Source organism: Calidris pugnax, unplaced genomic scaffold (assembly GCF_001431845.1).
Source record: "Calidris pugnax isolate Ruff unplaced genomic scaffold, ASM143184v1 scaffold68, whole genome shotgun sequence".
NCBI lineage: Eukaryota > Metazoa > Chordata > Aves > Charadriiformes > Scolopacidae > Calidris > Calidris pugnax.
Genome location: NW_015090921.1, coordinates 4,644,704 through 4,660,554, shown reverse-complemented (window position 1 = coordinate 4,660,554; position 15,851 = coordinate 4,644,704). Strand labels below are relative to the sequence as shown.

Below are 15,851 nucleotides of genomic sequence, written 5' to 3'. Positions count from 1 at the left end.
CTCCCCTCGCTCCACCGCCCCCCTCCCCTCGCTCCGCCGCCCCGCTACGGCACCGGGGCCGCCCGCACCTCCCCGCCCCGCGGGGGTCGGACCCCTCCGGAGGGCGGGCCGAGCCGGGACGGGTCGGGCCGGGGAGGGGCGGCTCTCTCCCCCCACCCCCAAATCCGTCGGGGGTTGCTCCACGGGGCGGCCTGGTTTCCAGAGCGCCGGCGGCGGGTGACCCACATCGGGGCACCGGGCAGGGAGGGGGAAAGCAGGTCGCTTATTCCCTTACCTACATATGGAGGCAGGAGGGCAGCCTGGCCCCTCAGGAGACCCTCCAACCCACCACCGGGGCTCAGCACCCCCCAAACCAAGGCTCTGCCGGGACTGAGTTGAGCAGCACCCCCATCCCCATCATTTTCCCTGGCCAGACCTCTCCGGTTCCTTGCCTCGGCCGCGCTCCCCTTGCCAAACTCCAGCTCCTGGGGTGCCAGACAACCTCATGCACCGGTGCCCCGTCTGTAGAGGAGCACCGGCAACGGGAGGAGATGTGCCCATGCCCTTCAAGCAGGATCAGCTCGGCCTTGCCCTCTTTTCCCTTCCCCTTGGTGGAAAAGCAGGGAGAGGTCTGAGGAAGGAGATCTCTGCTGCCACAGAGTTGGCAGCGTGGGGTGGAAAGAGTCACCGGCACACCATTTTTTTTTAAAAAAAAGCCTGGTGCTGCCCTTTCATAGGAGTTAACGGTGAGAATCTGGGTTGGAAGGCACCCTAAGGAGCCAAATCACTACGACACGAGGCAGCATTCGGCTCTGCCACAGCCCCACGGGTGTGCAACACTTGCCCAGCGGCTCCAGCAGGAGCAGGAGGAGAGCAGGGAGACAGTGTTATCCCCACTTTGTGGGATGGAGAAACCGAGGCACGAAAAGCTCACCTAATTCCCTCCCGAGCTCTGATCTTCCCCCCCTCCCCAAGCCATTTGCATTTCTGATAGGAATTCCTCGGGGACTGGAGCAATGCCAAGGAGAATTAATGACTGGAATGGAAATGTCACTCCCTCCCCAGTGCCTCTCTCCACAACGAGGTGGCTGGGAGGAGACACCATCAGCCGAGGGCTTGCAGGAAGCCTGGGTGCTCTCGGGGACGGGGAAATCGTGACATGCCTCTCGCTGGGATCGCGATGACGACTCCGGGGCTGAGAGTTTCTGCGCCGGTGTTTGCAAAAAAGCTTGACGTGCACTTGCTGTCGCTGCTCTCTCTCCCCCATGTATCCATATATACCCATCCCTCCCAGCGCGTGGCATGTTTCTGCACTTACTCATGGCGGTAGCGCCTTCCAGAAAGTAGCTACTTCTGCAGATTTTAGTTGTCTCATGAGAAAGAAAAAAAAAATAAAAATGGCCATTAGAGTAGAGCTGTGTTTCTACAGCGTTTTCCTTCTAAGGATTTCTTCCAACCTTACAATTACAGAGGCTTGCACTGCTATCCTGACCCTATGGGCTCAGGAAAAGCTCCAGTGTCCAAGCAGGAGAGAGGAGGCACCAGCAAGTGGTGTGGCTTGGCCAAGCCCGTCCGGGGAGGCAGTGGCCAAGAGAGGCTTGACTCCAAGCTGCATTCACAGACCATGCCTCTACCTCGACAGGCGTATTGGTGCTTCCTCCAAATGTCATACACGATGCTCTCGAAAGGCTTTGGGAAGGGGAAGAAGGAGGGGAAAGGAGCTTTCATCTGCAAAGAGGAGTACAGGATCAGAAGTTGTTGTAGCACAGCACAGACTTTGAGACTCTGTTGTAGAGGCCAGACTCTGAGAGCAAAGCTCTGCTGGAAGCAGAAGACCAAAGGGAATTTTCCCCAGCAGGGAATCTGGCTTCAGCTCTTCCAAGAAGGGCTTTCTGTCAACAGTGATAGGCAGGAAGAGCCATATGAAAATTGGACTGAAATCGTGCACGCATTGCCAGTTGGAGTGCAAACTGCTGTGGGAAAACTCACGGAGGAGTGCAATATTACCATGCAGGAATCAAAGGAACTGGTGATTCTGAAATGCTTTTGGGAACTGAAGACAAATAAACTCTCCCGGCCATTCATGCCACTGAATTAAGCAACGTGGCATTGTTCTGCAGGCAGTAACACCAGTGACAGTGCTCACTGCTCACATGCACAGGATATGGCACACCGGCTTATAAATAAGCTGGTGCCTTCCTGGCTCACGTCCTTTCCTTACTTCTGTTGTGATAGTGTGTTGTCACATCTCACTGGACTTGCTGGGTGGTGTAGGCATGTTCTAGAAAATGCCTGAAGAGCTGCATAATAATCAAGAGGTGAATTCCCAGTGCTGGGAAGATGAGGGAGAAGGAAAAGACGGAAAAAGGAAGAAAAGAAGAGAGGGAGGGAGGAGGGGGAGAGAGAAGGCAGGAGGGAGAGAATTAATTGCTGGACTTCCTCACCTTCCTCTGCTCTCCAGCCTCTTCTAATTATTGAGACCCAACAGGGCAAGGATGGGTTATCCCAGTGAGAAAGCACCCTGAAACACTCATTTTCGCATGAGAAGCCGTGGGCCTAAAAGTTCAGCCTAAAAGCTGCTGGTGCATGCCACAGCTCTATTGTCAAAATCTGCAATTGGATACAAAATCCCTGTGTTTTGTACAAAATGTTTTCCATAGAGCTGCCTGGTTTGCGCTCGGATTTGAGAACCTGTCTGCTCCATCCTCTGACTTTGGATTTGAAGAGCAGCACCGTTCCTTGCATTGCTAAGGGACAGATCCCTCATCCTGCGTCAGGAACCTGCGGCAATGGCAGGAGTGACGATGAAGTGGCATTCAAGGGTCGCAGGAGCAGCTCTGCTCTCTGGTGTAGGAGACCCAGGATGGCTGCTCAGGTGCTTCCTGAGTGGGTGATGTGTTGAAATCAGCGTATTCAGCTCCAGGCCAGAAAAGGAGCTGCTCCCAGCTTTTCAGTCACCACCAGAGGCTACAGCAAGTGACAGGAAGGAGCTCCATGTGTGTGAGAGCTTTTGCAGCTTAGGGATGGTTTCTCAAATAAATGCCCCGAAGTTGAGCCAGAGCACAAAGAGTGAGGAAGAAGAAACCCTCTGGGCTGTCCAAACCTTGCCAAGGACACAGCTGGAGATCTGCTGGATATTACAGTGGCTTTTGAGGACACTGAAAAGGTTAAGCTGAGCATAAACTGCCTCCGTTCTCTGCCCAACCCATCATAATAATGGGATTGCCAGAGTTTGTTCATCTCAGATAATAATACTGTTTAACGTGGCCACTTCTGAGGACCCAAATATAACTCTCCATCTTGAAATACATATGGGACCAAACTGGCCATGCCAAGACCTTGGACACGGCATTTAAAGCCACAGGTGGCTGCAGCAGCAATGCAAGAAGACTGAAACTCATCCTGCCTGTGTCTGGGCTAAGCTTGCCATAACTGAGTTATGCTGCTCATTTGGGAATTATCTTAGCAGCAGCTGAACTCTGTTTTCTTTTAATTTATATTATTCTACTATCCCTTCCTTTCTCCTTTCTTGTCTTCCTCCCTACCACCTCCTTCAGTAAGAAACTGTGTTGAAATATTCCAGCCTCTCTGTTTCGTGATGTTTCCACCTCCTCCAGCTCTTACATCTTCCATATGTGCTGGTTTTAAGTTTCTGTGTGAATGAAGATAAGGACAGGGAACCATATTAAAGACTTGCATTTATTTCATCTGCAGAATACAAGTAAATCAGTAATGATTCAGAGCTTTGAGTTCAGGCCTGATCCTTTCCTTAGTTTCCAAACTCTCCCAGCTCTGCCTGGGGGTGGTAGGTGGCACGGTGTAGATGGGCGGCTAGGACTGGGTCACTGTAGGGTGGATCTATGTTTGGATTTTTCTCTAAGTTTCAATGTTATCAAGTTTGGCCCCAGCCCAAACATAATCATTACCCCAAGCCCAAACCTGTTTCCTCCATGTGTCTGGGATGGTTATTCTTTTTTAGAGGTGATAAACTAACACATCATACGTGTTATCTATCTTTTGCGATAAATGCCAAGCTGTCAGAATGAAAATGTCACATAAACTGTACATAAAGTATTTACATTAAAAAAAAAATCGACTCATGCTAATTTAAACAACCTTTCTGATGGTGCCATCATTTTCAGCAGGGTAGCCATGTATTGCCAATGTTTCTATTTCTGGAGTTGAAATAAAGACAGCACATCAAAACGGAGTCATCAAACCAAAACAAAATGTATTTAACATGGTGCAACAGTCAATGCCATAAGAAATCACCATATAAGTATGCAGAGTTATATATAATCTACACATACTAATATGACTTTACAAACCTCGTATTACATGTAGATACACACAGAACGGACTTGGGAGGAAGCATTTGTTGCCAGCCCCTCTGGGGGCTTGGTTTCTTACCTACTTGCTGTAGGGAGTGACAACACTTTGTTTTTGAAAGTGGCTGTATTGCGATTGTATTGCATTCTCCTGTGAGTCACGGTGGAGAACAATCTCCGCCATCCATACAACAAAAGGGTATGCAGCTTGCTCACCATATGACCGTCACTCATGGGATGGAGGTTTGGCAGGTCTGAGGTCCCTGGTGGGTCCTCAGTGTGGCCATAAGCTTCTGGCTCTCAGGGGGGTCCCTGGTTGGGACAGGAGGGCAGCCCACTCCCCAGAGTGCAGCAGTCTGCTCTGCCAGGACGACACACCTTCTGAGTTTGGCATTACTGGGACTAATCTGATATTTTCTGGAAGGTGCTGCACCTGCTCTACGGGAAGCCTTGTAGGAAGAGCCTGGAGCACTGGCAGGAGCAGCTGGTGGGGCTGGCTCCAAGCTGTGCTCCCTGCCTGGGTCTGGGGTGGCACCACATCCCGCCTGGAAGGTGGGAAGGTGGTGGTGGGCTACGGGCCAAAACCTCTCCCCAGGGCACATGGAAAGCTGAGGGTAATGGAGAGCAGATCTGCAACTGCTCCAACAGACACTGTGGGTGGAAGAGCTTCCTAACAGCTCCAGACTATCAGTGGGAGGGTTAATACCATATTTACCTTTCCCTCTCCAGCCCCTCTCCCCTTGTCCATCCCGTGCTGCTCTGAGCAAGTGGTAGGAATGAAACAACCACAAACCAGACCTATAGTCCTAAAAATAGTGGCACTAACAGGGCACTGCTCTACATCACAGCTCTCAAGGATTGCTAATAGGGGTGGAGCTGGACAAGGTTAACTACAGCTGGAAATGCAGCAGCATCTGTGCTGCAGACCAGGCAGGACAAGGTGAGCAAAGGGCTTTTTGCTTTATTGGTGCGTGACACTAGTCTGGAAAAAAAGTCCTCAGCATTTCTCAGGGGCGTAGCCTGTGGTTGTGTCAGCAGTCAGTGACATTTGTGCCGTGAATACCTTATTTTTGCCCAGCGGAAGGCAATTACACCCTGAAAGACATCCTCACCTGCAAAATCCCAGAAAAAAATTGGAAAGCAGAAGTAAGAAAACTGAAAAAAAAAAAAATGAAGATGAAGGTAAAGCAAGAGGAGGAAACATGAAGAAAGGAGAGAATAAGTGACAGAGAAGAGGAAAAAAAGACTGGTGAAAATAAAATAAATAAGAAAAGCACCTTGTTTCGGGTTTGCAGGAGGTGACTCAGCGCCTGCAGATCTGAATTCTCCTTCTGACTTGACTCTGGCTGGCCGCCTGCCTTTCGCCTTGCTCTATCTGAGTTCCTTATCTTGCAGGGCATCCGAAAGGGCAAACACACTGCAAAACACAGGCTTTATAAATCCTCCGGTGGCAACAGCAGTCAAACGCTGTGACTGAAACGTAAAAAAAAACCCACCAGACTGAGGGTGGGATAGGAGGAGAGACAGGAAACAGAGGAGCAGGGAAAGGGTGAAGAGCGAAAGGACGAAAGGAAGAGGGGAACAAACGACTAGGGAGAGCAGCCGAAGGAGGGGGAGAAGCTCCAGGCCATGAGGGTTGGCCGTGGTCGGAGTGACTGTGTCCTCACTGAAGGTGGTCCTGCTGACCTGGTGTGGGGACGGACGCTGGCAGGCTCCCCACCGGCAGCACCTCCGCAAGCCCTGTCCCGGGGCAGAGAAGCCATGGAGGCCTGTCACAGAGAGGTTTCTAGGCAGGAGGAACGCCTGACGTAGAAATGCCGCCCCTCGTGCCCCTCCGGCCTGTGCACAATCAGGACAGGGAAGAAGCGGGCGTCGTGGTAGGTGGGGGGGTTTTCATTGACGGCCAGCTGGCTGGAGTAGGAGCAGCACTGCTCGTCCTGGCAGCCCCGCTCCGCGATGCTGCTGCTGCGGCTCCTCCAGAGGCCTGTCCTGTGGGAGCCATGGACACGGCAGAGGGAGAAGCGGCTGGTGTTGAGGGAGAGGCGGGAGTTGCCGCTGCAGCTGTGGAAAGCGTGGCGGGAGAAGATGGAGGAGGTGCTGGAGGCACGGTTGCAGCGCTCGCAGCCGTGGGCCGTTTCGCCGTACCGGCACACCGCGTAGCTGTTGTAGGCCGGAGAGTTGGCCAGGTCCATGAGCATGGCCTCTGAGTAGCTGGGGATCAGCTGCCGGTTGGTGCAGATGTGCCACTCCAGCTCGGTGCTGTCCTGTGTGGCGTCTCGGGGCATGCGGTACCGGTACAAGGGCTCCTCTGTGGCCATGGGCGCCGTGTACTCCAGGCCCAGCAGCTTCTCCACGTGGTAGTGGACATAAGCAGTCCGATACTCTATGAGCACCCTGAGTGGCCACGAGATCATCAGGATAGCTGCCACCCAGAAAGCATAGTGGGACACATACCATGGGAGGTGATCCGGGTCGCCGTAGGCCATCATAAGCTCTTTAAAGTCCACATTTTTGAGCTGCATGCCTTCCCTCACCTCCATGTAGTCATCCAGCCCCTCGATCTCCGTGAAGAAGTGAGCCCTCTGAGTCAGGTAAGAGTTCTCAGACTCAATATTGGCAAAGCTGAAGCACTTGGTGAACCTCAGCTTGGTGGCTGTGTAGCTCTCCAGACCCAGAAGTTCCTTGGAGATGTCCTTGTATCCACAGTGAGAGTAGTCAAACTCAGCTTCAGCCACGTGGGTGTTGACCCTCTCGTGGTAGACTTGTGTGGTGGTGTAGGCGTCGCCATTGCGGTACCGGGTCACCTGCCGGGTTCGTCGCACAAAGTGGTAGCTGATGGCCTTCCACCAGATGCATGGAGTGGCTTGCTGCATGCGGTTGATGCATTCATAGACACTGTCCACATCTGCCTTGTACTGTAGCTCTCTCTTGACGTGGCAGTGCCAGCACTCCACCAGGTACACCACGTACAGCATAGAGAGGAAGGCCAGCGGGATATAGACATAGCCATCTGAACACGGGCTGTCATGGTAGATCATGGACTTGCCCTTGAAGGAGCTATCAAAGCTGAGCTTGGTGACCCGGGCCAGCTGACACCAGGCCACTGCACCCAGGCAGCCGTACATGAGGATGGAGAGGAGGAGGCATTTCCAGTGGGACTCTCGGCACATGCAGGCGCTCAGGGATTGCTTCACCGGGCGTTGCTTCAATCACAGCACCGGAGAGGGGGAGAGAAAGACAAAGAGAGAGCAAGGAACCCATCAGCTGCACCACTTTGTGCCATGGACACAGTGACTGTTGCCTTCAAGACTGCATCTGGCTTTGCTCTCGACTGCCTGAGGACTGGGGCACCACCCTACTTAATACAGATGTGAATATGAATAGAAACACTGTGCTGGAGACAGAGGTCTCTGGACAAAACTCCTTCCTTGCTTCTTCCTGGCTCTGAGGAGGCAAGTTGTTCACATTGGCCTTTCTGCAAGGGGCAAGACACATCCCCATCTCCTTCTCCCTACCTGGAGCCAGCATCATCTCCGCACCCTGCCATCTTCCAAGGCTGAGAGGGCTTTGCAGCATGTGAACAGCCAAAAGTGTGGGGCTGTGGACTTGCCCCTTTGCTTTGGGGGGTTCCCAAAGCACCTGGGTTCGCACAGGGTGCTGCTGGGGAGGCTCAGGAGCAGTGGCCGTTGCAGGGCTGTGGGCCCATGGGTCGTGCCAGTGCAGAGGGACCAGCACTTTGTGGAGCTGGAGCTGCTGCCTGACTCAGAGCTGACTCACACCCAACCCTGAAACCTACCAAATGATCGACACCATTTTTCTTGGAGGTGAGCCATCAGGAAAATTACTAGATTCAAGCACATTTAGTTGAAAAAATTGTCAGGATTACAGCATGGTGCAGCATAGCTTCAGGCTGGTTAGAAGACTAGCTCTGACCTAAAATACCTGAAAGCTCAAGCGCTGGAGCTAAGGGTGTCTGCGTGAATATTTAAAACATAGCACATCCCTCTCTTTCAAGTCCCGAAAGTCAGGCTGGGAGTAGAGCCAGAGTTCGCACTCTCGTAACTCCCACTGCGTCCCCCGAGACGGTGTGATTGCAGTCCTTACCCTAGCCATGGTGCAGTGAATCAGCTGCATTGTCACGCTACGTTGGGCTATAATAAAAAATGCCAAATCGAGCCAAGCAGCTATCGGAAACAGAGTTGTCTCCCTGCAAGGAGCAGCAGCAGCGTGAGTTACATTACCGGCTGGCAGCTGCCCATCTGTAGAAAAGTGCATGAAGCAAGACCCCCCCACTGCCCTTACAGGGGCTGCCTGAATCCCTCTTGCTGCAGCCATCTCCCCCCTAACTCTGAGGAAATGACAGGAAGAAAGCAGAAACACGCTGATATTCATGCATCATCATGCCCTCTGCCGAGCCTGATTTCGTGCAAAAATAGAAGCACACTGTTAGTTCTTCTCCCAAGGGGCCACCTCTAATGCATGAAACCGCTCCGTAGATGCCAACAGATGCTAGGTTTGGGAAACGCCTTCTCTTTCATTCTCCACAGATAAAGTTCTCCCCTAGTATAACTTATCTCGGACCCACAGCAGTTAGGATTCAGTAAGTAATCTTCAACCAGCGATGAATTTAAGGAGCAGCATCTTATGATTCAGGAAATAATAGTGCGGTGCCACTAGAAAGAAGAGTTTACTGTCTTCTCAATGAGATGGAAGCACTGGCATCTAACTTCGCAGGGCTATAAGGTCAGATTTAATACTGCATTATTTTTTCTTGTGGGACAGAGAACCACTTCTAAGTAACTATAGAGTGGCTTTTGGCTTGCTGTGAGCACTGGCAAACTAGACTTCATGGGGTTTGGTTTTGATTTTGTAACTTCTAATCTGACACTGTAAGTGCAGTGTAATTTTATGGATTTTAGGGAGCTACTCTAGAATCCATCTGCAGGGATTAAGGGCAGAATCTGGCCCCTGATTTTTCTTGATGCATCCAGAAGGAATCTGTAAGGAATTTCTTTTCTTATCCCAAACTTTTTATATGCGTGCATGTGTCAGAATAAAGAATAATTATTCTGGGCTGTATTCTCTTTACAGTGGCCAAAATGGGTGTAGGAAAGCAAAGTGTGTTATAAAGGGCACAGTACATAACTTCTCTGTAGGTAGGACCATAAAAAGACCTTGGTATGGGTAAGAATAAGGCTGTTTTCCTTAGCCTTTTGCAGGAAACCTTTATGAAAGCCACAAAGTGTCTTCTGGGAATCCTTAAATCAGTTGAAAAACAACTATGTGAGTTTTGGGGGTGAATCCCTGCGTCTACTTGCAGTCATGGAGAGTTTAACCTCTTGAAACTTTTGTGAAATAGCCACTGCTCTGTCCCAGTGTGGTTACTACCCCAATCCAGGCTTCTGCTCCAGCTGTACACTGGACCTCAGGTCAGAGCCCCAGGCTCTCCTGACTCATAGAAACTCCATCAGGAATTACTGTCTTCTATTCTTTGTCTCTTCTTGGCACAGACTTAGGGTTTTTAAGTGCTACAGTAATGCAAAAGTACAGAAGAATGTAATGAAGAATTGCAAACCTCTCCCCTTTTTTTGCCCTGAAGGTTTTCTGAGCAAAATTCTAAAAGAGAATATCTCTCTACTCCAGTCACTGGGACTGTGCAGAAGAAAACAGCTGGGCAATATTCCAACATGGGAGTTTAAGTTCACAGCCAGGTTTCCACAGGTACCTCTCATATAAAATCACAGATGGTTAATACTGTGAAATACAGCAAAAGCAATCCAGCAGTCAGCTTTAATGTAAGGTGGTGAGTGCTTAAGTACTCCATGCAGCTCTGGGAACCCCAAATATTTTTTTTCTATGATTTGTTTGAAGCGCTGTCAGCCTGGCCCTGGGCACAGCCATGCAAAAGGTCTGTCCCACGTCAGTTAAGGGACCATTTGCCGAAGGCACTGCAATCCCCACCTCCCCTTTATTTCATTTCCCTTGACTAACAACTTCTGTGCTCTCTGCAGCTCTGTAGTCCAACTTACAACCCACAGGTTGGCTTCTGCCCAAGGGGTGATTCAACCAGCCCTGCTGGTTAGGGCTATCAGTGGCCATATCAGAGGGGGCAAACGATTCTTAATGTGCTTAGCTTCATGAAATGCCATCTCCCCTTTGGGAGAAGAGATGGCTCTGGTCTCACCGGTCCTGGAGCAGCATCATGTTGGGCTGGCAGCAGCTCAGAGGCTTGCAGGTCCAACATGACATTTCTGTCACTTCAAAAACGGTCTTCAACCCACTGCACTGAAAAGGCTGGATCAGCCCAAGCCAGATTACCTCCACTGTTCTCACTGCAGTCTGCAAAAAAAGACAGCTTCTCTCCTCCTTGCATTAGTGAAGACATGCAGCCAATAGAGCCCACTGCATCTCTCTGATTCACACACCTACCAGTCCAGTTCAGCAGGGCCTTCATGTTCAAAACCCTGTGGGAAAAACACGATTCTTTTCTCCTGGCTCTTCTGACCCACTGTCTTATACCCTCCTTCGCTTCTAAGCAGATCCCACTCTCCACAGGTCCTCAGTTAGAGAAGGATCTTTCCTCCAGGGTCTACCTGTATGGCTGTCCTTCCTCTTTCAAGTTCTGAATACTTTCGTCTGGACTATATCCCCTTATTTCTCCTTCCCTTTTCTGACATAATTATCTAACACAATTATACTATTAAAAACACTATTAGAGTGTTTGTAAAAAAGACACAAAGTAGAACTTAATTACAATAAAAGTATCAGACATTCAAAAATCTAATAAGGAAATATATCTTTCCATCTCTCTCTGCGTAACAAATTCATTAATATGTTAAACCAGTGGCTCCCAGACTTTATTAATTAACATACCACCTTCTTGCAAGCGTGATGTTTGTGGTACTACGTGGAGTTTTCTCCTTTCCGTGCATAGTGTTTCAGATCGAAACGGGGCAAGCTTGTATTTCTGGATGAGTACAATAAACGCTTAAGGAAACTAATAATTTCCATGATAACTTGGGCCAGCCAGCAAATGGGAGCTGTGTCCTTTGAGGAATGCTGCGACATCCGTGTTGTTTGATGTGGAACAAAAGCATAACCCCTGGAAAATGTTAATAGAGAAACATAATTGAAGAAAGCAAAGACAGAGATCCTGACAGAAAGCCAGATCCAAACAGAAACTGTCTGAGAATAGATAGAGGCTCAGTCACCAGGCTCTTTGCCTTGATGAGCTAGGACTTGCAGATTTGGGTCTCTAACCCAAATCAAGAGAGGTGTCCTTCCTCTCCTGCTTGTTGGGGGTTTTGCTTTGGGTTTTGATTCCAGCATTGACCTGAGAAACCTTCCAACAGAAGATTTAAACGAGACACAGGTTGCCCAGAGAAGTTGTGGTTATCCCATCATTGGAAGCATTAAAGGTCAGGTTGGATGAGGCTTGGAGCAACCCAATTTAGTACAAGATGTCCCTGCCCATGGCAAGGGGGTTGGACTAGATGATGTTTGAAGGTCCCCCCTGACCCAAATGGTTCTGTGATTATACAATCACTTCTGTGAAGAGGGATGGCTTTGCCAAATCAAATGTTTCACCCCAAAGATCCCAAACAGCACTGATGTCAGTAGAAATTCCAAAAATCTCCTGGTTTCGATGGAATACTGTGAAGAAGCGCAGCCGAGCTGTCAGTATTATTGTTTATGAATTTCAAGTTGTGTTAAAAACAGACGCTATAAATAACATCTTGCTACTCTCTGGTATGCTGCTGAACAGCTTTCAGAAGCCTCCCTTCTCATCACACCTGATTGGATTGGAAATTCCTGCTAACTCTTACCCAAACTATCCATAATCACAAGCCAAAATTCACTTTACTCTTCCACATTTAAGAACAACAACAAAATATTTCCCATATTCTTTAGTAGATCTCAGCACAAATGAGTAAAATACCATGGGAACGAGGTGGCACGTGTGGAGAGGAGGACTGGGGGTGCCTGTACTGGGGACCTCATGGAGAGGGACAAGGGTTGGGGACAGCCATGCAAAAGATGTCCCCAGCCCCAGGTGATTGGCTCTGCAGCGCTGCTGCATGGTTGCTTTGGGGTTTTTTTGCCTGCCATTTCCAGAAATTTCAGGCAGAGGGATGGATCCGTGTACCACGCACAACGAAGAGGCAGCTCCACATCCTCCCATGGTCTGTTTTCTGTCTGGTGGCGTGGAGTCTTCTGAGACACTAAATGATAGATGCTATTTAATTTGTTGCCGCAGTTGCTAGAAAATAGTCTGGAAAGCCCTAACCGCCAACAGAGAACTGGAATTTCAGCTGACACCTGTAGCAGACAGGAGTTTCCAGGCTGGCAACATTTGGATTATTTCTCTTTCAAGAAAGTTCTGGGCAAAACTTAGTTTGCAAATGATAAAACATCCAGGCAGTGGCTGAAAGGGCAATTGCCTTCAAAGACACCCTCCGATGGCAGATGCCCAAGATCAAAAGCAGGTATGCAAGGACTGGCCTGGAGCCTCCCTTGCACAGGCACACCCACCCCTCGCTCCTCCCGGCTCAACAGCAGCCAGGTCGGGTTCTGGCTGCAGCAACCCTAATTAAAATCATTAAAACGTGCTCTGTGTTGTAGCGGCGTGCAGATTTGGGCTGTTAATCTTCCCTGGTGTAAAGGGGTGGAGAGAGAGAGCAGAGGGGGAACGCACAGCCTGGCACATCCCCTGCTGAGCAGCTGGAGCCGAGCGTGCTCTGGTGGCAAGAGCGAGGGACTGGTGGCCGGGGTTTCGGCTCTCTGACCCATCCCTTGACTCCTTGCAAGCAACCAGCATCAAGACACGGGCAGGGAAGTTGCAGCTGGTAACCATTCTAAGTGAGCGGGCAAGCAACTTCATTGTGGGTGGCCAAGAACACAAAAAATTACCTCCTTTCAACCCTCATTTCTCCTTAAAAGGCATATTTGAAATGCAAGACTGATGCTAGAGAAGCAGAATAACATATTTCTGGATGTGAAAGTTGTGCTTATGCCTGAAGGTCCCCTCCTCTTGAGAGGTACACAAGAACTACCAAATTTCCTGGGGCATAGGTCGAGGTGGTCTGGGTGTTCCTGTTCTTCCAAACAAGCCCCTCCATTATCAGGAGGAGGAAGGGCCACGCTCAGAGAAGCCCAGACTGATTCCACAAGCCCAGGTTTTTGGGTGCCTAACCTGAAACTCTGGTGCCTGTGTTGTATCAGTGATGTCTCGCTGCTTCTGCTGACCTCTGGACACGAGTATGTCTGATAGCAGGACTTGCCCACTAGCCATGTGGCTGTCCCTCAGTGATGGCAGGGATCTTTATGATAGAGTAAAGAGCCAGAGGGATCTCTAGCACTTACAGTTAGTTATAGAAATTTATCCTCTCAACTTTGCAAGGCTATTCCGGGCCAGGAAGGTGCAGCTTCTATTACAATACAAACTACATTTACACCTTAAGACTGCGAGACACTACGCTTTCTCCCCGTAGCTCCTGTATCTCACAGGCAAAGCAATTTCACTCTACAGTCCTATATAGAGCCCAGTAACTAGTGGCTGGTAAAAGCTCATCCTTCATAAAGACACTCGGCTTTAACTGACAGACTAAAAGAAATTAAGAACCTGCAATCCCCTTTGTAATTTGTTCTGGTGATGAAATTTTACTGCCATTGTAAATTTGTCTCACTTCAGCCTCCATTCATGGCAGTGGGGATGGCCATTCTCTGGGTGATGAAAGACTCCTTTCATGTGACTGCCTTCTCTCTCTGAAGATACTTCTTCGTTCTAATTATGACACCTCTCAGCCTTCTTTTTGACAATTTAAATGGGTCAAGGTCTTGAAGTCCTTCACTGCCTCTTCTAGCTCTTTTTGGTGTTCAGCTCTCTCTCCAGCACCTTAAGATCCTTCCTAAATGTGTACCCTGTAAGTGGACACGGGACTTCAACACTTACTTCACTGACATCATACCAAAACATAAAATTCCTCCCAATTCCCACTCATTCCCTCTTTTTACTGTCTCCAAGTGTTGCATTAGTAGATTTTTGCCCAGAACCACCCCAGGAGTTCACGTTCAGCCATTGACCTGCTTTGCTCTCAGGTACTTTTTGAGTCACTGTCTCTGAAGACAGCTGAAGTGTTGGCTGCACTCTCCACCCTGAAATGTGTACTTCAGGTTTGGCTTTGGATTGAGTAATGAAATTATCAAATGAAGCAGATCCCTCTGTAGGACTGTGCTTGTCTCATCATCACAGACCAGTCTGCTAATGTTTGTGCCAACTGTAAATGTTACCAGCAGTGATTTTATGCGTAATTCCAGTGGATAGTGTCAAATATGGTAATTATTCCTGCAGAACTCTGCCAATCTAAGGCTAAATAGCCCATTAACTTATACAAGACAAATGCCTTCACAAAGCTAAGTGTAGTTATAAAAAAAAATGGCTGTGGGCATTACGTGGACACCGAGGTGCTCCTCATACTTCCAGTGCTCACTGCCAGGAGTCATCCCACACGCAACTCTAGACACAATACTAAGAGAAACCCTCCCAAAGCTTCAGTGGAGCACATTGCCAACTAGCTTGCTGTATGCTCTTCATCACTAGCTGTATTTTACTCCAAAAGTAGCTGTATGGCAGTGTTGGCTTAAGCACTTCTTCTATCTGCCTCAGTATTGCTTATGGCATGCAGACGGTTACAGTGACAATGATAAACCTCTCGTTTTGTCCACTTCTGATTTTGACTGGTAAAATAAATTTGACCTTAAGGTTGCCCAACTGACCCCAATAGAGGCGGAGAAATAGTCTGCAGAGTCCAGAGGAGATGGACCAATGTATTTTAAAGTCTTTAAAAATTTGATATATAATTTTGCCTTATGTCTACTATTTCTCCGTAGCTCCCTATTGACAATATGGCTTTCTCCTCTTCTGTCAGCCTTCACGATTCAGTCTTTGTGAAAACTCCAGCATGAGCTGTATAAGCAGAAAATATGCTGCCACAGCATGAATTTATTCTAATGTTTGTTTTGTTGACAGTTTGGGGCCCAAGTTTGACTGACTGTGTCTGGTTCACAGCCAGATATCTGGGTTCCCCAATTTCAAAAGCATTAAAATTCTCCTTCGGGGAAATCATGCCAAAAATGTTTCCTGTCCTCTTAAACCCCACGTGTAAATGTGTTTGCCCTTGGTGGCTGACCTCAAGAGCTGCAATTTTGCTGAAGCAAAATGCTATCATGTCTAGAATGAAAGAATGAGAGAAAACAGAGGGTAGCGAAGATGTGGCCTGAATGGAAAAAGAGAAGTGAGGGGGAAGCACAGGGGGTGGGAAGAGGTGGAGAAAAGGACAGCCTGCTCCAAATGCCACTGCCACCAAGGCAGGGTAAGAGTGCAGGATGAAGACCAGCCAGCCTGGGCAGGGGCAGGAGGTAACTGGACACAGAGTAGGGGAAAGACTGATATAGGACTGGAAGAAATAAAAGTAGAGAAGCGAGAAGAAAAAAACCCCATGGATAAATGAATGCCAGTCACAATTTCATTTGTCTCTGCAGATT

The 15,851-nt window shown here is 49.1% G+C and overlaps 1 protein-coding gene across 1 annotated transcript; it reads right to left on the bottom strand.

Annotated features, from left to right (window-relative positions):
- Positions 1-4,190: 4,190 nt before the first annotated feature.
- Positions 4,191-8,441, bottom strand: LOC106892736 (transmembrane protein 151B-like). The gene is made up of 2 exons (XM_014950153.1): positions 8,412-8,441; positions 4,191-7,510 (listed from the first exon to the last, which is right to left on the bottom strand). The coding sequence occupies exons 1-2, from the start codon at positions 8,439-8,441 to the stop codon at positions 6,080-6,082; spliced, it is 1,461 nt and encodes a 486-aa protein (XP_014805639.1). The 3' UTR covers positions 4,191-6,079.
- Between the last annotated feature and the right edge of the window lie 7,410 nt (positions 8,442-15,851).